The following is a 27103-nucleotide window of genomic DNA, read 5'->3' on the forward strand; positions in this document are numbered from 1 at the left end:
AGTCCACTCTAGGGCCACAAAGCAGGTGGGGAAAAAAAGACTAACAGACCATTAAGTAACAAAGACTAAAAGAGTGGTCAGCTGTAACTCAGTTGATAAAGCATGACGCTTGCAACGCCAGGACAGCGGGTTCAATTCCCGTGACGACTCGTATGTCAAATGTACGCACACATGACTCGGAAGTCAGCTAAATGGGATATATTATATAAACACAGACAACATTTGTGTTCTTTATAACAAGGTTGTGATGTACAATGGACAAAGAGACAACCTTTGACAAGAAGGAAAGAATGTAAAGTGTAAATCATTTATATTGTTCAGTTAAAGCCGGACAACCATTGTGCATTTATCTAATGTGACTGAAGGCAAATGAGGTCACTGATTAAGAGATTGTGATAGGTCAGGGCACAGCTTTATTGAGTCTTTTTAAACACATGATTGATTTTGCGTTCCAGTCCCAGGTACGGGTACTTTCTGAGGTCTCCGAGTCAGCCAAACCAGTGGTTGCCCATACACTCCCTGTTCCACTCCACACGACAGATCCAGCACCACTCAAACTTACACTGGGCACGGGGACACACCATGTGCATACAGCCACCTGGGAACACAGTATAAAAACACTACTTTACAGACAGGCAAAAAGGACAAGAGAAGACTAAGCTTGGGAAAAGGACAATGTATGAAAGGATGGCATTTGAAATCTATTATACAGTATTGTTCCCACTGCAGAGGGAGGGGGAGGGGGAGGGGGTTTAAGGGGTTGGAGAAATAAAGGGCACATCGAAAACAATGTAGATATAGAACATATACAGTACCAGTCAAACGTTTTAGAACACCTACTCATTCAATATTTTTTCTTTATTTTTACTATTTTATTTTCATTGTAGAAAAGTGAAGACATCAAAACTATGAAATAACACATATGGAATCATACAGTATCCAAAAAAGTGTTAAACAAATATATTTTTTATTTGAGATTCTTCAAATAGCCACCCATTGCCTTGATGACAGCTTACACAGCCTGGAGGTGTGTTGGGTCATTGTCCTGTTGAAAAACAAATGATAGTCCCATTAAGCCCAAACTAGATGGGATGGCGTATCACTGCAGAATGCTGTGGTAGCCATACTGGTTAAGTGTGCCTTGAATTCTAAATAAATCACACAGTGTCACCAGAAAAGCACCACCACACCATAACACCTCCTCCTCCATGCTTTACGGTGGGAAATACACATACGGAGATCATCTGTTCATCCACACCTTGTCTCACAAAGACACGGCGGTTGGAACCAAAAAGCTCCAATTTGGAATCCAGACCAAAGGACAAATTTCCACCGGTATAATGTCCATTGCTCATGTTTCTTGGCCCAAGCAAGTCTCATCTTCTTATTGGTGTCCATTAGTAGTGGTTTCTTTGCAGCAATTTGATCATGAAGGCCTGATTCACCCAGTCTACTCTGAACAGTTGATGTTGAGATGTGTCTCTTACTTGAACTCTGAAGCATTTATTTGAGCTGCAATTTTGGAGGCTCGTAATTCTGATGAATTTCTCCTCTACAGCAGAGGTAACTCTGGGTCTTCCATTCCTGTGGCGTTCCTCTGAGATCCAGTTTCATCATAGCGCTTGATGGTTTTTGCGACTGCACTTGAAGAAACTTTCAAAGTTCTTGAAATGTTCCGGATTGACTGACCTTCATGACTTCAAGTAATGATGGACTGTTTGCTAATTTGAGCTGTTCTTGCCTTAATATGGACTTGGTCTTTTACCAAATAGGGCTATCTAACTCATTAAGAAGGAAAGAAATTCCACAATTTAGCTTTTAAGAAGGCACACCTGTTAATTGAAATTAATTCCAGGTGACAACCTCATGAAGCTGGTTGACAGAATGACAGAATGCTCATGAAGCTGGTTGACAGAATGCCGATCATGTGCAAAGCTGGTTATTTGAAGAATCTCAAATATAAAATATATTTTGATTTGTTTAACACTTTCTTGGTTACTACATGATTCCATATGTGTTATTTCATCATGTTGATGTCTTCCCTATTATTCTACAATGTTGAAAATACTAAAAATAAAGAAAAACCCTTGAATGAGTGGGTGTTCTAAATATTTTGACCGGTAGTGTATGTATATATTGGAATAAGGATCAGAAAATGGATGGAGTGAGATGGAGGGATGTGCAGTGCCTTACCACTCTTCTCCACTGGGACCTTGCAATGTGGACATGGACGGGTGGTCTCGTCTATAGTCTCCTGCGAGGCCTGCTCCCACCGAGCCTGAAGAGCTGCCTCCTCGTCCACTACATAACCCTGGGGCGGGAGGTCAAGGGAAAGAGTAAAGAGAGACCAGACCAGGGGTGGGGGTGTGAGAGACTGGGGGTTTATTTCTTGAGTGGATACAGTGAATAGTGTGCTGAAATTTGGTTGATTTAGCAATGCCATCTTGTGGCATGTTTTAAAAATCGAGTCATACATAAAACATATAATATCTCAAAATTAATCTTTACTCACAACTCTGAATTATGAGCCATTACAAGTATGTTTCAGTGTCCCCTTTTTAGATATTAATGCTGGCCATGTGGACTGTAGGGGGCAGCAGAGACAGTGCAACAGTGAGCAGCACACAGCTGATTGGCTCAGTTACCTGCAGGGCTCCTCCTGAGACAGGTGATGACCTCACATGACATTCCCCCTCATGGAATCCTTCCTTACAGTCACGGCAGAACACAAACTGAAAGAAGACACACAAAATGTTGTCTTAATAATATGATCCCATTTAGTCACACTGAAAACCTGAACTGGGATACTTCTTAATACTCTATAGTGGCTCCCTTTCCATTCCAATGGACGCCAGCCATGAATTTGCTTTCATATGTATAGTTCCATCACAACACTGCAGGTGAAGGAAAGGAGACGTGGAGATAAAGTCTCTTTTTTTTAAACTATTAAGACACGCCCCTGGTTTCAAGGCATTTAATGACTGGCTGTATCTTCTCCCACAGGCTGTATACAAGTTCCTAAGATAGACAGTGGGTGGCGCCATCTCTATACGCTCCCCCACTAGGAGCCACCCAGCCTGCATGTGGAAGTAGGGACCTGATATACACCGAATCCTTCCACAACCGGGATTAACTAGGAATCTAGAAAGATGCTTTGTATTTTTAGCTCGACTCCATCTTTTGAAGCGCAACAGTGATTTTGCACTTCATCAAAGGGGCTGGAGTTTTGAAGGAGAGGGGGCTTGTCGCTGTTTCTTTCTTTTATTATCTGCTGTTTTTAAGTGTGACTGATAGCAGCTCTCCTCTCAGGTCTGGGGGACAGACGCCTCTTTGTTCCCAAACTCCTGCATGGTGCCGCCTGTGATGAGACAAGGGGAGAAGAGGGGCGCTTCTGACAGGCGCTTTCTTCCTCCCCCTCCCTCGTTCTTTCCCACTCTTCCCTCAGATGAGCCTCCATCATCATCTTCGGCAGAGAACTCTGAACAGTCGCTTCATCAAACGCCCGTGGCGTACGCGCCAAAGCTCGTCTGAGACACGAGGCGATGAGAAGTGAGGAGTCTCAGGACGCGCCACTACACTGCAGCACGGTGACCTGATTGTCTGTGAAGTCATTTTGAATGGTTTTCTGCAACATTCAACATGAACTTGTCTTAAGTCTCACTTCAGCAGAAGCTTCATATCACTACGGTTATAATAAACTCAAACTATAACTATATGACAGCAAGAGCCTATGACAGGTCTCTTTTCCTCCTAATCAGGTCTCTTGGTCAGGAGAAAATCCTCACCTCTAAGTTTAAGTCATTTGTCTAGCCGAGTTGGGCCGGGGGCCGGGTGGGGCGAAGGTTTGCGGCTGGGTTGAGGGTTGGCCAGTGGGTGGGTTGCGTGGCTGGTACAGAGACAGAGCTGCCCAGTGGAGTGTGGAAGACTCATGAAGGTTTGCGGCTGGGTTGAGGGTTGGCCAGTGGGTGGGTTGCGTGGCTGGTACAGAGACAGAGCTGCCCAGTGGAGTGTGGAAGACTCATGAAGGTTTGCGGCTGGGTTGAGGGTTGGCCAGTGGGTGGGTTGCGTGGCTGGTACAGAGACAGAGCTGCCCAGTGGAGTGTGGAAGACTCATGAAGGTTTGCGGCTGGGTTGAGGGTTGGCCAGTGGGTGGGTTGCGTGGCTGGTACAGAGACAGAGCTGCCCAGTGGAGTGTGGAAGACTCATGAAGGGTTGCAGCAGGGTTCCGGTGGCTGACAAACCTATTTCCCCTCGCCTCCCTTCACTGAGCAACACAACGGATCACAGCACCCCAGACAGCACCCTTAGAGGGTAAACATACACACATGCACTGACACAAACACACACACACTCACAAAAACTGACATAGCCTTAGTAAGTCAACATTAAGTGATGTGCAGCCCTGTGCTGTTGCTCAGTATTGGGTGGATATCATATTGTAATGTAGATTCAGCACACTACAGTGTCTGTCTCAGTACAGAATCAAATGGCACATGTGAAGTTTTGAACTGAGGGTGACAGCAGCACTGGGAACTCTTCTAAATTAGAGCATTCTAGTGAAGCTCTAAGAAGAGCTCTGTGAGAGAGCTTACTGATGAAGTGGCAAAGTCATCCCCTTCTGCCCTCCCTGACACCCTTCCTTTCTCGCTTCATCTCTCTCTCTCTCTCTCTCTCTCTCTCTCTCTCTCTCTCTCTCTCTCTCTCTCTCTCTCTCTCTCTCTCTCTCTCTCTCTCTCTCTCTCTCTCTCTCTCTCTCTCTCTCTCTCTCTCTCTCTCTCTCTCTCTCTCTCTCTCTCTCTCTCTCTCTCTCTCTCTCTCTCTCTCTCTCTCTCTCTCTCTCTCTCTCTCTCTCTCTCTCTCTCTCTCTCTCTCTCTCTCTCTCTCTCTCTCTCTCTCTCATAAAGTACAAAAGTGTTGTGTTACAGCCTGAATTTAAAATAATTGAGATCATTTTGTCACAGGTCAAACAATAACCTATAATGTCAAAGTGGAATGATGTTTGACATTTTTTACAAATGAATGAAAAATAAAAACCTGAAATGTCTTTAGTTAATAAGTATTAGACCCCTTTGTTATGGCAAGCCTAAATAAGTTCAGGACATAATAAGTTGCATGGACTCACTCTGTGTGCAATAATGGCGTTTAAGATGATTTTTGTACCTCACACATACAATTCTATTTAAGGTCTAGCAGTGCATTTCAAACACAGATTCAACCACAAAGACCAGGGAGGTTTTTACAATGCCTCACAAAGAAGGGCTCCAAACAGACATTGAATATCCCTTTGAGCATGGTGAAGTTATTCATTACACTTTGGATGGTGTATCAATACACCCAGTCACTACAAAGATACAGGCGTCCGGAGTCCTTCCTAACTCAGTTGCCAGAGAGGAAGGAAACTGCTCAGGGATTTCACCACGAGGCCAATGGTGACTTTAAAACAGTTACAGGGTTTAATGGCTGTGATAGGAGAAAACTGAGGATGGATCAACATGTTAGTTACTCCACAAAACTAACCTAATTGACAGAGTGAAAAGAAGGAAGCCTGTACAGAATAAAAATATTCCAAAACACACATCTTGTTTGCAACAAGGCACTAAAGTAATACTGCAAAACATGTGGAAGAGCAATTCACTTTGTGTCCTGAATACAAAGTGTTATGTTTGGGGCAAATCCAATACAACGTATTACTGAGTACCACACTACCTATTTTCAAGCATAGGGGTGGCTGCATCATGTTATGGCTATGCTTGTAATCGTTAAGGACTGGGGACTTTTTCAGGATAAAAAATAAAGGGAATGGAGCTAAGCACCGGCAAAATCCTAGAGGAAAACCTGGTTCAGTCTGCTTTCCACCAGACACTGGGAGATGAATTCACCTTTTAGCAGGACAATAACTTAAAACACATGGCCAAATCTACATTGGAGTTGCTCACCAAGAAGACAGCAAAAGTTCCTGAGTGGCAGAGTTACTGTTATGACTTAAATCTGCTTGAAAATGTATGGCAAGACATTAAAATGGTTGTCTAGCAATGATTAAACAACCAATTTGACCAATCATTTAAAAAAAGAATAATGGGCAAATGTTGCACAATCCAGGTGTGGAAAACTCACATCTGTAATCGCTGCCAAAGTTGTCTCATGTATTGACTCAGGGGGTTGAATACTTACCTAATAAAGATATATTAGTGTTTTATTTTTCATATATAAATATTTATTCATAAATAAATTAGATTCTTTCTTCCATTATAATATTTTGTGTAGATCGTTGACAGAAAAATGACAATTACATCCATTTTTAAACCACTTTGTAACACAACAAAATGTGGGAAAAGTCCAGGGGTGTGAATACTTTCTGAAAGCACCGTCAGAAGAAAAGAGTCTCTGACTCTCACACAATCACTCAAGACACAAAACAAAAATACTCTCTTGCTGTACATCTGCTAACTAAAAATCACACAGACAAACACATTGGAGTACCAAAGACAGAGGAATATTTCACCATCATCTCTTTAACACAGACAGACACACACACACTATACGAACATCCACACACACCCTGCAGTTCTCCCTATCCAACCCTACAGCCCACCTCCCGTGTCTGCGCTCAGATTCAGTGCTCGGGCTCGCTTAACCTCGTCTCCAGGCTAATTGCAACCGAGAGCCGGCTGGTGGACGAGACTAGGACCTGCATGGTCCACAGAGATAAAATGTCCTATTGCATGTTTACAGGTCTCCTCTGCTGACCAGTGTCTATTGTACCCTGCAGCTGGGTCCACCAGGGCCCATCTGAGCTGTACGTAGCAGAGCTGCAGCAAGGGGCTCCTAAAGCCAGCTCACAAACACTAGCAGGGAGGACATGAAAAAGACAGGGAGGCGGTCAATATTGATTTCTGTATGTGGTGTCTCTAAGAGAAGCCAGCTCACCAGTATCCTAAGGCCTTAAGCACCCCCCCACCCCCCAAAAAGAGAACTGCATCTGGGGGAGTGTTAAAGTGATAGGACCCTTGTCTTAAAGTAGCAGCCTGACACTTATAGAGGCTTTATCTGTTTCCCACAGACCTCTGGATGGACTGGAATGAATGTGCACACACACACACACACCACCACCCTCTCAGTCAAATCAAATTGATTTCTAAAGCCCTTCTTACATCAGATGATATATCAAAGTGCTGTACGGAAACCCAGCCTAAAACCCCAAACAGCAAGCAATGCAGGTGTAGAAGCACGGTGGCTAGGAAAAACTCCCAGCCACCGTGCTTCTACACCTGCATTGCTTGCTTTTGCTCAATGTCACCTGGGATCTTATGGTTACACATGTATGTGTATTCTCTCTCTCTCTCTCTTTCTCGCTCTCTCTCTCGCTCTCGCTAATTAGAGAACATCATGCAACTCGTTTTATAATGACATCTCTTCACGTGTTGTGTGCTTGCGCGTCTGCATGTCTCACCCCGCATCCCAAACCGTTGCTGAGCAGACACTGGATCATCCTCTTGTCCTCCTCAGGCAGCAGGCCTGCTCCACATCCAGGGGCTGGACACAACACTCCTCCCATCTGGAGGAGACACTCCTCGGCTGCATACTGCTGGTACCGCTCATACTGATATACACACACAGAGAGAGAGAGATTCATTCATTATTTCATTATCTGTTTTTGATGGATTTGAAGTATATGAATTTCTGCTTCGACAATATGGTATTTCATGTCTTTAAGCATCATTTTATTGAAATTTATTGAGAGAAGGAAAAAGGCAGGGGCAAAAGAGAGGTGCACTCATGCATATGCACACACACACACACACACACACACACACACACACACACACACACACACACACACACACACACACACACACACACACCATTATGACCAGACACATAGTCATGCTAATTGTGTCTCCGTGACAAGGCTAATTGATGCATGCCTCAACCATACATCTGCATAAAGGCTCAGCTCAGAAGGGGCTTTCTAACCATCCGGTTCACATCACTTATGCTTTCAGAGTGGCGCGTTTCACTGAGCAATGGAACCACAGGGCAAGCTTAGAGTTGGCTAAGCATTCATATTCAGAATTCAAAGCCCCGCCAATAACTCACTCATGCAACAGGAGCATCGTTTCATCACTTCATTATGTTTACTATTGCAAATGTGCTAATCCTATGTCGGAGTAAATTGAAATAATGTTGAAGAGAGTATGTTTGCCTGAAGAGTCTCAGGAGTGAACAATGGCGCACGGTCCTTATGGTTTATAATTTCACTTATTAGTAAGCTACTTCAAAATGACAGTATTTTACAGTGGAAGTATAGAAGTGTGTAAGATAAGGAGGAGTATAGGGCACTCAAATTCAAAGCCAGATCCACTGCTTTCCACTACCTTGTAGGGTCAGATTTGAATACCCCTGGCAGAGGGGGTGAAAGAAGAGTATTGAGTGGTAGAGTAGAGAATCAGACACTCCCTCTTAACACCTACTCCTGCTCTTCCTGGCTGAGGTGCTGTGAGATGGATGGAGAGAATGAGAGTGAGAGATGTTGCTCATTTGTGACGGATGTTAGGCTAGTTGAAGGGTGGGCTGGTAGCTCAGTTTGTAGAACATGGAGCTTACAACACCAGGATAGTGGCAGACACTGTATTGTAGCACCAGATGAGACAATTAAAGCACTGTTAGATGTGACAGAGAGACCAGGAGCATATTTCCCTTGTGACCTGAGTGAGACAGGAAGGCTGAGGTTGATGCTGGGTGGCGGTGGGGATGCTAGTTTCCCTCTAGATAGGATAGATAGGAGTTGGTTTGTTTGGGGTCACTGTTCAGGACTCACCTGTTCATCACCTAGGGCTCGGAAGTGATGCAACTCCGTTATGAGAGAGTCTGGGCAGCCAGCTAGAGATAGAAATAGAGGGAGAAATTTGAGGTGAATAAAATTTGCTAAGGAAAGGGAAAGAAAAAGAGGAGAGGGAAAGAGAAATGGAAGAGAGAGATTGATCTTCGTCAATGAGCGAAATGAACACAGCCATTTGTGCACAACAGGCAAACACCCACACACTCATTGGAAAAAGACGCACTGTTATATACACCTCATCCAGCACAGGTCAACCGCGAGAGACAAGGCCCCTCATCCCAGCCCAGAAGTTCCCACGAGGAGCAGAGTAGTAGAACATACAAGGGGGATGTTGTGTCATAACGGTCCTTCGTCTAGCTGACAGGATCATCTCAAACAACCGAGGCTCACCTTTAAATCTACATAGGATAATCACACAAGGCAAATGAGCCAACGCTGAATGCATGTGGGTGTGTTTGCTTGTGTGCGTGACACAGCAGGCGCGTGGGGTCCTCTCCTCTTTTAACAATCTTTTTGTTCATCATATAAGGTTAGGATTAGACATAAGGTTAGCAGTGCGGTTAAGGTTAGGGTTTAAAGCAGATTTTAAGAAGGGAAATTGTAAAAATAGACGGGGTTTAGCCATAGTTATGACTTTTTGGCTGTGGTAACTAGTGACAACCCTAGGTCAGCCGCCAACTCTGCGCCCTGTGTTGTCTCTGTGCCAGACTCCTGCCCAGAAGAGGAAGATGGACAGCGTCCCTCTCCCTCTATATCCCCTGATGATAGCGGTGGCCTCTCTCTGTGATGTATCTGCGCACTCACACCACTGTCAGTGAAATATTGCTGCCTTTTTATGGCTGAGGCCAATCCAAGCTGTGTGGTGGTCTCAACCCCAGGCTAGGCCAAGCAAGTTTCTCAGCCAAGGCTGGGCATTGCTGCTGATGGACTGTAACAGAGTGAGTCTGAATGAATGTATGTATGTATGTATGTATGTATGTATGTATGTATGTATGTATGTATGTGTGTATGTGTGTATGTGTGTATGTGTGTATGTGTGTATGTGTGTATGTGTGTATGTATGTGTGTATGTATGTATGTATGTATGTATGTGATGTTTCACTCCATTCCCTCAATGTTAATTCCCTTCAGTACAGTGAAGTGATTGCATTCCGGACCTCAGGAGTGACCATCAGTGCTGCAGGACAATTCCCATTTTACAAGGAGGTGATTCTCTGAGAATGAGTGATCAGCTAAATCTCATCTCCGGGGTCAGATGTGTTTAGTGGTATGGGTATTGAGATGAAGTCATGTATTTCCCTTTCCTGTCAAAGGCATATAAAATCCCCAAGCCAACGACCCCATAGGCGGACAGGAAATCAAGACATGCCCCTTGGCAAACAAGCAGCTCTTGTAACACTAACACTAAAAATACTTGAACTTAACCTAACCCAGGTCTGGGGACCCTAAGGACAGAGTAAGTACTAGGTCCATAGGAAACTTATGTCCAACTTCCAACTGTCCATGTTTCTTTGTATAGAGCCTGTCTGTGAGTAGCAGAACAAGTCAGACAATCTCCTGCATAGACACCGTTAGCTGTAGCTTGAGCCCTGTAGGCTCCAGCATGCTAATGTCGCTAATCTCTCCTGGGGTCTCCTATGCCACAGCGCCGCCGCCACGGTCTCACTGTTCTTATGCAAATCCCTCCGACGAACGCTAATCACGCAGCCCGAGCTGGGAGGGACGTTCCAATGGGGAGAATGTGAAAAAGAAGAAGATAGAGAAAAACACAAGACACCGACTTTTGTCTGAACGTAATTAAAGATACAGACAGCCGGCGAAAAGGGACAGAGTGACATGACGTTGCCATGGTGATGTGGTGACAGAGGAGCGGCCCTTGCAGATAGAAAGCGAGTGACAGAGGCAGAGTGACAGAGATTGACAGACAAAGTCAGACAGACACAGATAACAAAGGGAACAGAGGAACAGCCATAAGAGAGAAAGAGAGAGAGAGAGAGAGACAGAAATGGAAAGAGGAAGGGGAGGGGATAGACAGATAGGGAGGAATTCTCTATGTAACATCTCTCAGAACAGAAGACATACGGGTAACTAAAGTTTGAGGTCACAGGTCAAACAAAGGATTCTACACCCGGGGGGTGTTCAGTACGACAGAACGGTGTTAAAAGTTTAATTCAAAGGAAATTGTACTGTACTGTACGACCATTTCAAGTACGGCATGATTATGATGGCCCAGAGGACAATGTGCTGCATGAGTTTTGCAATTTAAAAATGGTCAAACTCAAATTGACCACGCCACACCCATCAAACGGAGCAGACGTATTTCATAATAAGAATGCTGCCAACTGTTTTGGGGAATTGTGTTGTTTAGTACAAACAGTCACACAAACGTAGTAAACATTGAACCGAACTGAACGCACCCCCAGATTTATGTTGTGCCATTTCCCATCACTGCTTATCCGAAAGGACAACCAGTTAAAAAGGAGATCAACTTCTTTCAGTGTCAAATGAATTCACTCAGCGCTTCCTTAATGACTGTTATTTAGCCGCCGTGTTTGATAGTTTATTGATCCCTTCATAACAGTGTGTAAAATTGCCTTAAGACAACTGTTTTTTAACTGAAGGGGAAAGACGGGTGACTGAGGATGTGGAGGGGCTGGAATGGTCAGTTATCATCTGTACACGATGAAGGTGTACCAGCTCAAGCTCAATCAGTAAAGCTTCAAAAGTATTGGGACAGTGACATTTTTGGTTTGGCTTTGAAATGATACAATGACTGTGAGGTTAAAGTGCAGACTGTTTCAATCCATACTGGGTGAACTGTTTATAAATTACAGCACTTTTGTAAATATTCCCCACATTTTAGAGGACCAAAAGTATGAGACACACTTGTGTGTATTAAAGTGGTCAAAAGTTTAGTATTTGGTCCCATATTCCTAGCACTCAATGATTACATCAAGCTTTTGACTCCACAAACTTGTTGGATGCATTTGCTGTTTGTTTTGGTTGCGTTTCAGATTATTTTCTGCCCAACAGAAATTCATGGTAAATAATGTATTGTGTCATTTTGGAGTCACTTTTATTGTAAATAAGAATATGTTTATAAACACTTCTACGTTAATGTGGATGCTACCGAATCGTGAATAATGATGAGTGAGAAAGTTAGAAGCATAAATACACTATATATACAGAAGTATGTGGACACCCCTTCAGATTTGTGGATTTGGCTATTTCAGCCACACCCGTTGCTGACAGGTGTATAAAACCGAGCACACAACCATGCAAATGCCATAGATAAACATTGACGGTAGAATGGCCTTACTGAAGAGCTCAGTGACTTTCAAAATGGCACCATCATAGGATACCACCTTTCCAACAAGTCAGTTGGTAAAATGTCTTCCCTGGTCAACTGTAAGTGTTGTTATTGTGAAGTAGAAATATCTAGGAGTAACAACGGCTCAGTCACGAAGTGGTAGGCTACACAAAACACAGAACGGGACCACCGAGTGCTGAAGCGCATAACAATAGTTTGTCCTCACTACCAAGTTCCAAACTGCCTCTGGAAGCAACAATAACTGTTAGTCAGGAGCTTCATGAAATGGGCTTCCATGGCCGAGCAGGTGCACACAAGCCTAAGATCACAATGTGCAATGCCAAATGTCAGTTGGAGAGGTGGAAAGCTCGCCGCCATTTGACTCTGGAGCAGTGGAAACTTTGGAGTGATGAATCCCGCTTCACCATCTGGCAGTCCAACGGATGAATCTGGGTTTGGCGGATGCCAGTAGAACACTACCTGCCCCAATGCATAGTGCCAACTATAAAAAGTTTGGTGGAGGAGGAATAAGGATCTGGTGCTGTTTTTCCATAGGTCGGGCTAGGCCCCTTAGCTCCAGTGAAGGGACATCTTAACTCTACAGCAAACAGTGACATTCTGGACTTTGTGGCAACCGTTTGGGGAAGGCCCTTTCCTGTTTCAGCATGACAATATCCCCTTGCACAAAGCAGGGTCAAAACAGAAATGGTTTGTCGAGATCAGTGTGGAAGAACTTGACTGGCCTGCACAGAGCTCTGACCTTAACCACATTGAACACCTTTGGGATTAATTGGAATGCCGACTGCGAGCCAGGCTTAATCACCCAACATCAGTGCCCGACCTCACTAATGCTCTTGTGGCTGAAAGGAAGCAAGTCCCCACAGCATCCCAACACGCAGCATGATGATGATCACACCAACTGTGTTAATGTAAGCAGCTCCAGTGTGATTGACTGTGCTATGCTAATGTAGCAGCTCCAATGTGACTGACTGTGCTAGGCTAATGTAGCAGCTCCAATGTGACTGACTGTGCTAGGCTAATGTAGCAGCTCCAGTGTGACTGATTGTGCTAGGCTAATGTAGCAGCTCCAGTGTGACTGACTGTGCTAGGCTAATGTAGCAGCTCCAGTGTGACTGACTGTGCTAGGCTAATACAGCAGCTCCAGTGTGACTGACTGTGCATGGCTAATGTAGCAGCTCCAGTGTGACTGACTGTGCTAGGCTAATACAGCAGCTCCAATGTGACTGACTGTACTAGGCTAATGTAGCAGTTACGGTGTTACTTTGCTACAGTAGGCTTATCTATTTGTTTCTACTGTTATGTATGTTTTGTGAGATTTGGCCAGCGGGCGATTATTATTCACCCAGAGGGGAATGATTGTTCTCTCATCTACTGATTCACTGGGGATTCTCTGTGTGTTGTAACATATTATACAGTGCCTTCAGAAAGTAGTCATAGCTCTTGACTCATTCCACATTTTGTTGTGGATAAATTTATGTTTTTTTCTTACCCATCTACACACAATACTCCATAATGACAAAGTGAAAACGTTTTTAGAAATGTTTGCAAATGTATTGTAAATGAAATAAAGAAATCTAATTTACATGTCATTTCAAAAAGTCTAATTTCTAAACAGTTCACCTGATATGGAGAAAAATAACCTCAAATAACCTCAATTTTAACCTCAATTGTAACCTCTTTTCAAATCTAAAGTGCTGAAGTACAGAGCCAAAACAAAAAAACTAACTAGATTTTTTCTTGAGAAGATGGTTCGGTGCCCGTGAAAATAATATAATAATAATTACAAATAATTTGTAGACTGCAAATTGGCCGCAAGAAGCCAAAACATATGTTTGATTAAAACATAACCTTTTCAAACCTTGCTTACATTTGTATATGATCACGTATGTCTCTATTATGCGTTAAATTAAAATCACTTGGAGCTGATTTCCTGTTGGGGTTTTTTTACAGTCCATTACGCTCAGAAAACTTGGGAGGCCAAATAAAGCCAAATTTGGCCCACCAGTTGGGGAACCCTGTTGTAAAAGCCCTTTTGGCAGCGATTACAGCTGTGAGTCTTTCTGGGTAACTAGCAGCATACCAGCCTGCATCCCACTGCTGGCTTGCCTCTGAAGCTAAGCAGGGTTGGTCCCTGGATGGGAGGCCAGATGCTGCTGGAAGTGATGTTGGAGGGCCAGTAGGAGGCACTCTTTCCTCTGGTCTAAAAAAAAATCTATATTCTAAAGCCCCAGTGCAGTGATTGGGGACATTGCCCTGTGTAGGGGGGTGTTAAATGGGTGTCCGCACTCTGTGGTACTAAAAAGATCCCATTGCATCATAAGAGTAGGGGTGTTAACCCAGGTGTCCTGGCTAAATTCACAATCCTGCTGAAAGGGGAATTCATCTCCCAGTGTCTGGTGGAAAGCAGACAATCTAGGATTTTGCCTGTGCTTAGCTCCATTCCCTTTATCCTGAAAAACTCCCCAGTCCTTAATGATTACAAGCATATCCATAACATGATGCAGCCACCACTATGCATGAAAAATATGGATTGTGGTACTCAGTAACGTATTGGATTTGTCAAAAACATACTGTTACACATATTCAGGACAAAAAGCTAATTGCTTTTCCACATTTTTTTCAGTATTATTTTAGTGCCTTGTTGCAAAGGATGCATATTCTATACAGGCTTCCTTATGTTCACACTGTCAATTATGTTAGTATTGTGGAGTAACTATAATGTTGTTGATCCATCCTCAGTTTTCTTCTATCACAGCCATTAAACTCGGTAACTGTTATAAAGTCACCATTGGCCTCATGGTGAAATCTCTGGGTGGTTTCCTTCCTCTCCAGAAACCTCTCTAGCAACTGAGGATGCCTGAATCTTTGTCGTGACAAGATAGTGTATCAATGCACCCAAAGTGTAATTCATAACTTTACCATGCTCAAAGGGATACTGTTTTCACCCATCACCCAATATGTGCCCTTCGTTGCAAGGCATTGGAAAACCTCCCTGGTCTTTGTGGTTGAAATTCAACTGAGGGACCTTACAGATAATTGTATGTGTGGGTTACAGAGATGAGGTAGTCATTCAAAATTCATGTTAAACACTACTGTGCACACAGAGTGAATCCATGCAACCTATGTGATTTGTTAAGCACATTCTTACTGCTGAACTTATTTAGGCTTGTCATAACAAAGGGGTTGAATACAGTTGTAACACAACTGATGGCACTGTAACTGTACTGACACTGATGCAGTGGAGACTATGAGAGTGGAACTGGAGCGGAGCGATCCCAATTTGACTGGAGCAGAGCTAGATTCCCAAAGGCTGGAGCGTCCGCCTTCTCACCCGCTCCAACTTTGCTCCAGTAGAGCTTACTACACGAGCTCAGGGCATGCCCGGCTCAGCATGCATTTGTAGTCTGCTTGTTTGCTACTATAGCCCCTTGCTTTCACTAGTCACAGAGTTCTCGAAATATTTTCATAAAGAAACTGATAAAACACACTAAATCAAGGTGACTTACAAAGATGAGGACCAAGAGCAAGAGAGGGAGTGTGGTGATGTAATGTCCACAACTAAAGAATCAATGTGGAATCTGAAAAGACACGTATCCCGAAAGCATGATGGTTGTACTTACTATGTGCACATGCTAAACGAAAGGAATGAGGTGGCTAGATAAAACTAAGTGTCTTTGTAGCAAAGTATTTATAAACTATAAATCAGATCTCTAAAACGTTTCGTTCATTTTTGTTCCATTATCTATACAATAGGCCATACTTGATATTGTCCCAATAGGCCTGGCATATGTTCCACGTTTCTTTTTTTTCATTGGTTTATTTTGCCTAAAAACTTTTTGGGTCTACATGTATGTATGTACAAAAAATGTAAATCTACATCTCTGCCCAGCTTGGCATGATTAGCATCCCCAGTGGCTTTGCACGTGAGGAGAGGACATTCTCTGCTGCTGGCTGGCTCTCCAGGCATCATCACATGAGCCTGAAGCCACACACTGGCCAAACAGTGTGAATGAATTCAAATGCACTAAGTCATTTTTTGTTTAATTCGCATTTAATTCTAAGTAAGTCACAGCCTATATGTGCAATTTATAAACAATAATGATTAATACAACAAAATGTTGTTTAAACGCTGAGCGCCTTATGTCCTTACCAGCCTATTGTGTCGCACGCTCAAATGCTTCACAATGTATTCCTTTGTAGGCTATAACCTTGAAATAATATAGCCTAAATAATTAATTTTTGTTCCTTCTTAGGCTCCCGGTCTGGCTCCTAACTTCTTTAGAGTGTTATATGCTGTTTAATATGACATGTATCCTATTTGAAATGATGTGTGATTCTTACATTTACCTTTTCATCTTTTTTTCAAATACTTTTCATCCAAATCCATATGGTTTACTTCAAAACCAAATGGGAGGTCCAGGTAGTCACTAAAAAAGATGGGTGTTGGTTAAATTGTGATTTTAATGAATGGAGCACATTTTGAGAGGCAGTAGTTCTGTTCCTGTGAGCGTTTTTTAGTGGAGCGGTTGGAAAGGACATGGAGCATGGAAGCGGTGCGTAGACACTGGTCCTTGAGCAAGGAGGGGGATTTCCAACAGCGCAACTCATCTCACATGCTCTGATGCAGTGCAATTATGTTTTTTTTGTGTGAATATAAGTCTATTGATCTGTCATCAGTTAATCACTCTAACATCTAGAACAGTACCAATCCTTTTCTCTAGAGACATTCTGAACTCTAAAAGCCTTTCTAGTACAGCACAGGTATTAAGACGTATGGTCTTGCTATTTACTATGGGGGGAAGGGGTAATAGAGCTGGCGATATGGAAACAAATGTAATATCGTGGTAAATGTAATACTACAATATATATATGCAGTACCAGTCAAAAGTTTGGAAACACCTACTAATTCAAGGGGTTTTCTTTATGTTTTACTATTTTTACATTGTAGAATAATAGTGAAGACATCAAAACTATGAAATAACACATGGAATCATGTAGTAACCAAAAAAAGTGTTAAACAAATCAAAATATATTTTAGATTTGATATTCTTCAAAGTAGCCACCCTTTTCCTTGATGACAGCTTTACACACTCATGGCGTTCTCTCATTTAGTTTCATGAGGTAAAATAGCCCTTACACAGCCTGGAGGTGTGTTTTGGGTCATTGTCCTGTTGAAAAACAAATGATAGTCCCAATAAGCGCAAACCAGATGGGATGGCATATCGCTGTGGTAGCCATGCTGGTTAAGTGTGCCATTGTAGAAAATAGTAAATATAAAGAAAAACCCTGGAATGAGTAGAGTAGGTGTGTCAAAACTTTTGACTGGTACTGTGTGTGTGTATATATATATATAACTATATTTATATATATATAACTATATATATAAATAACTATATATAAATAACTATATATATGTGTGTGTGTGTGTGTGTGTGTGTGTGTGTGTGTGTGTGTGTGTGTGTGTGTGTGTGTGTGTGTGTGTGTGTTTTTAAGGACAGTTATATTAGCAGGGCTCTAAACATTTTTTTCCAGCGCCAAGTAAACACAACTGAGATGGTAGCCTGATAAAAAAGTAAACTATTTCATCTAACATATCCAGAAAATACATGATCGATATTTTGATGTTCAACCTGTCAAAATGCACATTTTTGTACATATTGGCCTATATTATTTGCATCCTGAGGAAGTGGGACCTCAAAACACTGAGCTGGATTGATAACTCTAAATAGGATATTATTTCTATAGAGCCATGTTGGCTAAAACGATAAATCTATCAGGAAATAGGCTAATGTCCTACAAAAACCTTCCAGCGCCAGGCCAGTTCAACATCAAATTAAAAAAAGTATATTGGTCGCATACACAGTTTAGCAGATCTTATAGCGGGCGCAGCGAAATGATTGTGCTACTTGCTTCTAACAATGCAGTGAAATGTCAAACAAGTACACAAAAAGTACACCAATCCAACTAACAACCCAAATAGCACTGTAACAGTAATCAAAATGCAAATCTATAGGTATGTACTCCAGAATTATTTACACAAGATATACCAAGAATGATATGTACAGCAGTAGATACAGCAATAGTATTCAGAACCCTTGACTTTTTCAACATTTTGTTGCTTACAGCCTTATTCTAAAATTGATTAAATTGTTTGTTTCCCATCAATCTACACACAATACCCCATAATGATAATAAATGTTTGCACAGAAAATGGAAATATGACATTTACATTCAGACCCTTTAATCAGTACTTTGTTGTAGCACATTTGGCAGTGATTACAGCATTGAGTCTTCTTGGGTATGACACTACAAGCTTGGCACACCTGTATTTGGGGAGTTTCTTCCATTTTTCGCTGCAGATCCTCTCAAGCTCTGTCAGGTTGGATGGGGAGCGTTGCTGCACAGCTAGTTTAAGGTCTCCTCAGAGATGTTCGATCGGGTTCAAGTCCGAGCTCTGGCTGAGCCACTCAAGGATATTCAGAGACGTGTCCCACTTGCCACTCCTGAATATCTCTTGGCTATGTGCTTAGGGTTGTTGACCTGTTGGAAGGTGTACGTTCGCCCCAGTCTGAGGTCCTGAGAGCTCTGGAGTAGGTTTTCATCAATGATCCCTCTGTATTTTGCTCCATTCATCTTTTCCCAAATCATGACTCGTCTCCCAGTTCCTTCCACTGAAAAACATCCCCACAGCATGATGCTGCCACCACGCTTCACCATAGGGATGGCGTCAGCTTTCCTTCTGAGGTGATGCTTGGCATTCAGGCCAAAGAGTTCAATTTTGGTTTCATCAGACCAGAGAATCTTGTTTCTCATGGTCTGAGAGTCTTTAGGTGCCTTTTAGCAAACTCCAAGCGGGCTGTTATGTGCCTTTTACTGGGGAGTGGCTTCCATCTGGCCACTCTACCATAAAGGCCTGATTGGTGGAGTGCTGCAGAGATGGTTGTCCTTCTGGAAGGTTCTCCCATCTCCACAGAGGAAGTCTGGAGCTCTGTCAGAGTGACAATCGGGTTCTTGGTAACCTCCCTGACCAAGGCCCTCCTCCCCCGATTGCTCAGTTTGGCCGGGTGGCCAGCTCTAGGAAGAGTCTGGTCTTCATTTATCTTCTATTTAAGGAACATTCTCCCTTGTTGGGTCGTTTCCCACATCCCCATGGGGACAAAGGCTATTTTAAGCGGAGGGGTAATGTTTAGGGTTAGAATTAGGATTAGGGTAAGTGGTTAGGTTTAGGGTTTGGTTTAAACGTTAGGGAAATTGGATTTTGAAAGGAAATTAATTTTAGATCCCCACGAGGATAGAAGAGCATTTTAATTTATTTTATTTTTTATTTCACCTTTATTTAACCATGTAGGCTAGTTGAGAACTAGTTCACATTTGCAACTGCGACCTGGCCAAGATAAAGCGTAGCAATTCGACACATAGAACAACACAGAGTTACACATGGAATAAACAAAACATAGTCAATAATACAGTAGAACAAAAGAAAACAAAAAGTCTATATATTATAAATATAAATTACAATATAGCAATTAAACACTGGAATGGTAGATCGGCAGAAGATGAATGTGCAGGTAGAGATACTGGGGTGCAAAGGAGCAAAATAAATACATAAATAGATACCAGTATGGGGATGAGGTAGGTAGATAGACGGGCTGTTTACAGATGGGCTATGTACAGGTGCAGTGATCTGTAAGCTGCTCTGACAGCTGGTGCTTAAAGCTAGTGAGGGAGATGTGAGTCTCCAGCTTCAGAGATTTTTGCAATTCGTTCCAGTCATGGGCACAGAGAACTGGAAGGAAAGACGACCAAAGGAGGAATTGGTTTTGGGGGTGACCAGTGAGATATACCTGCTGAAGCGCGTGCTACGAGTGGTTGCCGCTATGGTGATCAGTGAGCTGAGATAAGGTGGGGCTTTACCTAGCAGAGACTTGTAGATAACCTGTCAGTGGGTTTGGCGACGAGTATAAAGCGAGAACCAACGAGAGCGTACAGGTCGCAATGGTGGGTAGTGTATGGGGCTTTGGTGACAAAACGGATGGCACTGTGATAACAAACTGGATGCAGTCTGAGTAGAGTGTTGTAGGCTATTTTATAGATGACATCACCGAAGTCGAGGATCGGTAGGATGGTCAGTTTTACGAGGGTATGTTTGGCAGCATGCGTGAAGGATGCTTTGTTGCGATATAGGAAGCCGATTCTAGATAACATTTTTGATTGAGATGCTTAATGTGAGTCTGGAAGGAGAGTTTACAGTCTAACCAGACACCCAGGTATTTGTAGTTGTCCATGTATTCTAAGTCAGAGCCGTCCAGAGTAGTGATGCTGGACGGGCGAGCAGGTGCGGATATGGCATTGAAGCTTGTCTGGAGGTTAGTTAACACAGTGTCCAAGGAGGTTTCCAGAAGTATACAGAATGGTGTCATCTGCGTAGAGGTGGATCAGAGAATCACCAGCAGCAAGAGCAACATCATTGATGTATACAGAAAAGAGAGTCGGCCCGAGAATTGAACCCTGTGGAACACCCATAGAGACTGTCAGAGGTCCGGACAACAGGCCCTCCGATTTGACACACTGAACTCTATCAGAGAAGTAGTTGGTAAACCAGGCGAGGCAATCATTTGAGAAACCAAGGCTGTCGAGTCTGCCAATAAGAATGTTGTGACTGACAGAGTCGAAAGCCTTGGCCAGGTCGATGAAATGGCTGCACTGTAATGTCTCTTATCGATGGCGGTTATGATGTCGTTTAGAACCTTGAGCTTGGCTGAGGTGCAGCCATGACCAGCTCTGAAACCAGATTGCATAGCGGAGAAGGTATGGTGGGATTTGAAGTGGTCAGTAATCTGTTTGTTAGCGTGGCTTTCGAAGACTATAGAAAGACAGGGTAGGATAGATATCGGTCTGTAGCAGTTTGGGTCTAGAGTGTCATCCCCTTTGAAGAGGGGGGATGACCGCGGAAGCTTTCCAATCTTTGGGAATCTCCGATGATACGAAAGAGAAGTTGAACAGGCTAGTAAATAGGGGTTGCAACAATTTCGGCAGATAATTTTAGAAAGAGAGGGTCCAGATTGTCTAGCCAGGTAATTTGTAGGTGTCCAGATTTTGCAGCTCTTCCAGAACATCAGCTATCTGGATTTGGGTAAAGGAGAAATGGTGGGGGCTTTGGCGGGTTGCTGTGGGTTGCTTATTGAAATTCTCAATGATGGTGAATTTATCGGTGATGACAGTGTTTCCTAGCCTCAGAGCAGTGGGCAGCTGGGAGGAGGTGCTCTTATTCTCCATGGACTTTACAGTGTCCCAGAACTTTTATGAGTTAGTACTACAGGATGTAAATTTATGTTTGAAAAAGCTTGCCTTAGCTTTTCTAACTGTCTGTGTATATTTGTTCCTAACTTCCCTGAAAAGTTGCTTGTCACAGGGGCTATTCGATGCTAATGCAGAACGCCACAGGATGTTTTTGTGCTGGTCAAGGGCAGACAGGTCTGGAGTGAACCAAGGACTATATCTATTCCTAGTTCTACATTTTTTGAGAGGGGCGTACTTATTTAAGATGGTGAGGAAGGCACTTTTAAAGAATAGCCAGGCATCATCTACTGACGGGATGAGGTCAATGTCATTCCAGGATACCCCGGCCAGGTCGATTAGAAAGGCCTGCTCGCAGAAGTGTTTCAGGGAGCGTTTGACAGTGATGAGGGGTGGTCATTTGGTCACAGACCCATTACGGATGCAGACAATAAGGCAGTGATCGCTGAAATCTTGATTGAAAACAGCAGAGGTGTATTTGGAGGGCGAATTAGTTAGGATGACATCTATGAGGGTGCCCGTGTTTAGTGATTTGGGGTTGTACCTGGTAGGTTCATTGATAATTTGTGTGAGATTGAGGGCATCATGCTTAGTTTGTAGGATGGCCGGGGTGTTAAGCATGTCCCAGTTTACGTCACCTAGTAGCACGAACTCAGAAGATAGATGGGGGGCAATCAATTCACATATGGTATCGAGGGCACAGTTGGGGGCAGGGAGGTCTATAGCAAGCGGCAACAGTGAGAGACTTGTTTCTGGAAAGGTGCATTTTTAGAAGTAGAAGCTCAAATTGTTTGGGTACAGACCTGGATAGTAGGACAGAACTCTGCAGGCATCTTTGCAGTAGATTGCAACACCGCCCACTTTGGCAGTTCTATCTTAGTGGAAAACGTTATAGTTAGCAATGGAGATTTCAGGGTTTTTGGTGGTTTTCCTAAGCCAGGATTCAGACACGGCTAAGACATCTGGGTTGGCAGAGTGTGCTAAAGCAGTGAGTAAAACAAACGTAAGGAGTAGGCTTCTAATGTTAACATGCATGAAACCAAGGCTTTTACGTTTACTGAAGTCAACAAATGAGAGCACCTGGGGGGTGGGAGTGGAGCTAGGCACTGCAGGACCTGGATTAACCTCCACATCACCAGAGGAACAGAGGAGAAGTAGGATAAGTGTACGGCTAAAGACTATACGAACTGGCCGTCTAGCACGTTCAGAACAGAGAGTAAAAGGAGCAGGTGTCTGGGCACGATAGCATAGATTCAAGGCATAGTGTACAGACAAAGGTAAGATAGGATGTGAGTACATTGGAGGTAAACCTAGGCATTGAGTAATGAAGAGCGAGATATAACATAATGTGTGTAAGTAGAACAAAACACGTTGACTCACACTACTTGTAGAGAAACGCCAATGACATTCTTCTCTCTTTCATGTTGTCGAAACAGTCTATGACTCTGTCATACAGTACACGCTTGTAAATGTTTTCCTAGGCTGCCTGGCTAAAATGCTTCATCGCTCGCCTAACGCCAGGCCCACGAGTTAACATTAGCCTACTACATCTAGCTACATATTGAACTTTCATCCTCTCAGGCCAGGGGTACAACAATGTATGAATTAATGGTTGGATCAGAATCACCTTCAAAATCATTGGCTAGTATGAAGAATTAAGTAAAACCACAAGTCCCTATCTCCATCCATGGCTAATTCAGGAAAGGGATGATTTTACCTAGCTAGCTGCCGGAGGACAGCGACATGAAACAATTCAACTTGTTTTTTTTTCATTGAGGAAGGCCAAATGCTAGCTGGCTTCCCTTGCATTCAAAGCTACGGGCGACAAAGTCATACTCTTTTTGTTCATAAGGTCTTGTACACCCAGAGTAAGGGCATGTGACAGATAGGAGCAATAATACATATTCTATGTTGGAATCTTCCGTTGGCTCCTCTTTGTGATATTAAATGGATAAAAAATATGATTGGGATATAAAGCTTACTTCATTGAGAATGTTGTACAGTGCCTTCAGAAAGCATTCACACCTCATGACTTTTTTCCTTTTCCACGTTTTGTTACAGCCTGAGATTTTCTGTCACTGGCCTTTATCTTTTTAGAAATGTTTACAAATTATTATTTTTTTTAAAGAAAAGCTGAAATCTTTAGTCAATAAGTATTCAACCCCTTTGGTATGGCAAGCCTAAATAAGTTCAGGACTAAAATGTTTCTTAACAAGTTACATAATAAGTTGCATGGACTCACTCTGTGTGCAATAATAGTGTAACATGAATTTTGAATGACTACATCATCTCCGTACCCCACACACATACAATTACCTATAAGGTAATTCAGTCAAGCAGTTAATTTCAAACACAGATTCAACCACAAAGACCAGGGAGGTTTTCCAATATGTCACAAAGAAGGGCACCCATTGGTAGATGGGTAAGAATTAAAAAAAATAAAACATTAAATATCCCTTTGAGCATGGTGAAGTTATTAATTACACTTTGGTGGTGTATCAATACACCTAGTCACTACAAGGATACAGACATCCGTCCTAACTCAGTTGCCAGAGAGGAGGGAAACCACTCAGGGATTTCCCATGAAGCCAATGGTGACTTTAAAAACAGTTACAGAATTTAACGGCAGTGATAGGAGAAAACAGAGGATGGATCAACAACATTGTAGTTACTCTACAATCCTAACCTAATTGACAGAGTGAAAAGAATAAAGCCTGCGCAGAATATACATTCTTTTTGCAACAAGCCACTAAAAATAATTCTGCAAAAAATTGGCAAAGCATTTCACGTCCTGTCCTGAATACAAAGTGTTATGTTTAGGGAAAATCCAATACAACACCTTACTGAATAACACTCCTGTCATGCCCTGACCATAGAGAGACTTTTTATTCTCTATTTTGGTTAGGTCGGGGTGTGACTAGGGTGGGTAATCTAGGTTGGTGTATTTCTATGTTGGCCTGGTATGGTTCCCAATCAGAGGCAGCTGTTTAGCGTCGTCTCTGATTGGGAATCATATTTAGGCAGCTATTTCCCGACTGTTTTTTTTGTGGGATCTTGTTTTGAGTCAGTGCATGTAGCACCTCTGATGTTACGGTTCGTTGTTTGTTTCTTTTTTTGTTTGGAAGTTTCACTTAAATAAATATGTGGAACTTTTATCATGCTGCGCATTGGACCGTCTCTCCACACAACTGTGACAACTCTATATTTGGTGGCTACATAAAATATTTACTACATAACATACATAAGATTTAAAACAAAAGAATGACAATAACCAAATGACTAAAAAGAACCCAAAGGAAAAGCAAATCTAAAAAGATGTGTTTTAAGATCTCTTAAATATGTCCACAGTTTCGGCCCCCCTCAGGTTCTCTGGCAGGCTATTCCAGAGCTAGTAATTAAAAGCTGCCTCTCCATGCCTCTTGGTCCTAAGCTTTGGGATAGTTAAAAGGCCAGTGTCAGAGGACCTGAGGGACCTACTGGGTACATAACTTAAAAGCAGGTCTGACATGTATTGGGGTGCACAATTGTGGATGGGTTTAATAACCAAAATACCTATTTTTTTTACATGGCATTTTATCTTTATTGAACGTGAATTACAATGTGAGGCCAGATTCTGTCTCTGTGCTTTGGCTCCAACAATATGTACTTTGGTCTTGTCTTCATTTAGCTCCAGGAAGTTATGAGCCATCCAAGTATATAAATCACTAATACGGTCTAATCATTTATCCGTGGAGCTAAAATCCTCCGGTGACACAAAAATGTAAAGCTGTGTATCGTCTGCGTAGCAGTGAAAATCCATGCTGTGCTTTCTGATGACACTGCCAAGGGGTAACATATACAGTGCATTCGGAATGTATTCAGACGCCTTTACTTTTCCCACATTTTGTAATCTTACTGCCTTATTCTAAAATGGATTAAATAAAAACAAATTCCTCATCAATCTACACACAATGGCCCATAATGACAAAGGGAAAACAGGTTTTTAGAATTACATGTTTTTATTTTATTTACTTAACTATGAGACTCGAAATTGAGCTCAGGTGCATCCTGTTTCCATTGATCATCCCTGAGATTTTTCTATAATTTGATTGGAATCCACCTGTGCAAATTCAATTGGTTGGACATAATTTGGAAAGGAACATACCTGTCTATATAAGGTTCCACAGTTGACAGTGCACGTCAGAGCAAAAACCAAGCCATGAGGTCGAAGAAATTGTCCGTAGAGCTCCGAGACATGATACCAAAACATTTCTGCAGCATTGAAGGTCTCCAAGAACACATGGGCCTCCATCATTCTAAAATGGAAGACGTTTGGTACCACCAAGAATCTTCCGAGAGCTGGCCACCCAGGCAACTTGAGCAATTGGGGGAGGAGGGCCTTGGTCAAGGAGGTAACCAAGAACCCAATGGTTAATCTGAGAGAGCTCCAGAGTTCCTCTGTGGAGATGACAGAACCTTCCAAAAGGACAACCATATCTGCAGCACTCCACCAATCAGGCCTTTATGGTCGAGTGGCCAGACTGAAGCCACTCCTCAAGAAAAGGCACATACAGGTCCTCTTGGAGTTTGCCAAAAGGCACCTAAAGGACTATCAGACCATGAGAAACAAGACTCTCAGGTCTGATGAAACCAAGATTAAACTCTTTGGCCTGAATGCCAAGCATCACATCTGGAGGAAATCAGGCAACGCTCATCACATGGCCAATACCATCCCTACGGTGAAGCATGGTGGTGGCAGCATCATGCTGTGGGGATGCTTTTCAGTAGCAGGGACTGGGAGACTAGTCCGGATGGAGGGAAAGATGATCGAAGCAAAGTACAGTGAGATCGTTGATGAAAACCTGCTCCAGAGAACTCAAGACCCCCTACCACCTAGTATGCTTGGGGTCTACAATTTTCTGAGGTCTTGGCAATTTCTTTTGATTTTCCCATGATGTCAAGCAAAGAAGCACTGAGTTTGAAGGTAGGCCTTGAAATACATCCACGGTACACCTCCAATTGACTCAAATGATGTCAATTAGCCTATCAGAAGCTTCTAAAGCCATGACATCATTTTCTGGAATTTTTCCAAGCTGTTTAAAGGCACAGTCAACTTAGTGTATGTAAACTTCTGACCCACTAGAATTGTGATACAGTGAATTATAAGTGAAATAATCTGTCTGTAAACAAATGTTGGAAAAATTACTTATGTCATGCACAAAGTAGATGTCCTAACTTGCAAAAAACTATAGGTTTGTTAACAAGAAATTTGTGGAGTGGTTGAAAAACAAGTTTTTATGACTCCAACATAAGTGTATGTAAACTTCGACTTCAACTGTAGATGAGGGTTGAAAAAAATATTTCATTTTAGAATAAGGCTGTATCATAACAAAATGAAGAAAAATGTAAAGGGTCTGAATACCTTCTGAATGCACTGTGTAAACTAAACAGTACAGGACCCAAAATCGAACCTTGTGGAACGCCACGCGATATGTATTTTCTCTGAGTTATGTTCACCAAGGATGACAAAAAAAATATTGACTGGTCAAATTTAGAACTGGACAGGCCGCCTCTCCAGTATATCCAGAAGGGCGTCATTTGAATGCTGCACTTAAATCCAAGAGTACAAGGACAGAGTTGTTTGGCATCTGTGTTGG

At 42.6% G+C, this 27103-nt stretch overlaps 1 protein-coding gene across 1 annotated transcript in view; it reads right to left on the reverse strand.

The window, feature by feature from the left end:
* Positions 1–217: 217 nt before the first annotated feature.
* The window catches only part of prkn (parkin RBR E3 ubiquitin protein ligase), an 89909-nt gene continuing 63023 nt past the window's right edge, over positions 218–27103 (reverse strand). The window contains exons 8-12 of the mRNA XM_064932219.1: positions 8819–8880; positions 7451–7600; positions 2646–2732; positions 2194–2311; positions 218–598 (exon numbers count right to left, since the gene is read on the reverse strand). Coding sequence (XP_064788291.1) covers positions 489–598; positions 2194–2311; positions 2646–2732; positions 7451–7600; positions 8819–8880 — 527 coding nt within the window. The 3' untranslated portion in view covers positions 218–488. The remainder of the gene's footprint in view (positions 599–2193; positions 2312–2645; positions 2733–7450; positions 7601–8818; positions 8881–27103) is intronic.

This window comes from Oncorhynchus masou, chromosome 23, assembly GCF_036934945.1.
Source record: "Oncorhynchus masou masou isolate Uvic2021 chromosome 23, UVic_Omas_1.1, whole genome shotgun sequence".
Taxonomy (NCBI): Eukaryota; Metazoa; Chordata; class Actinopteri; order Salmoniformes; family Salmonidae; genus Oncorhynchus; species Oncorhynchus masou.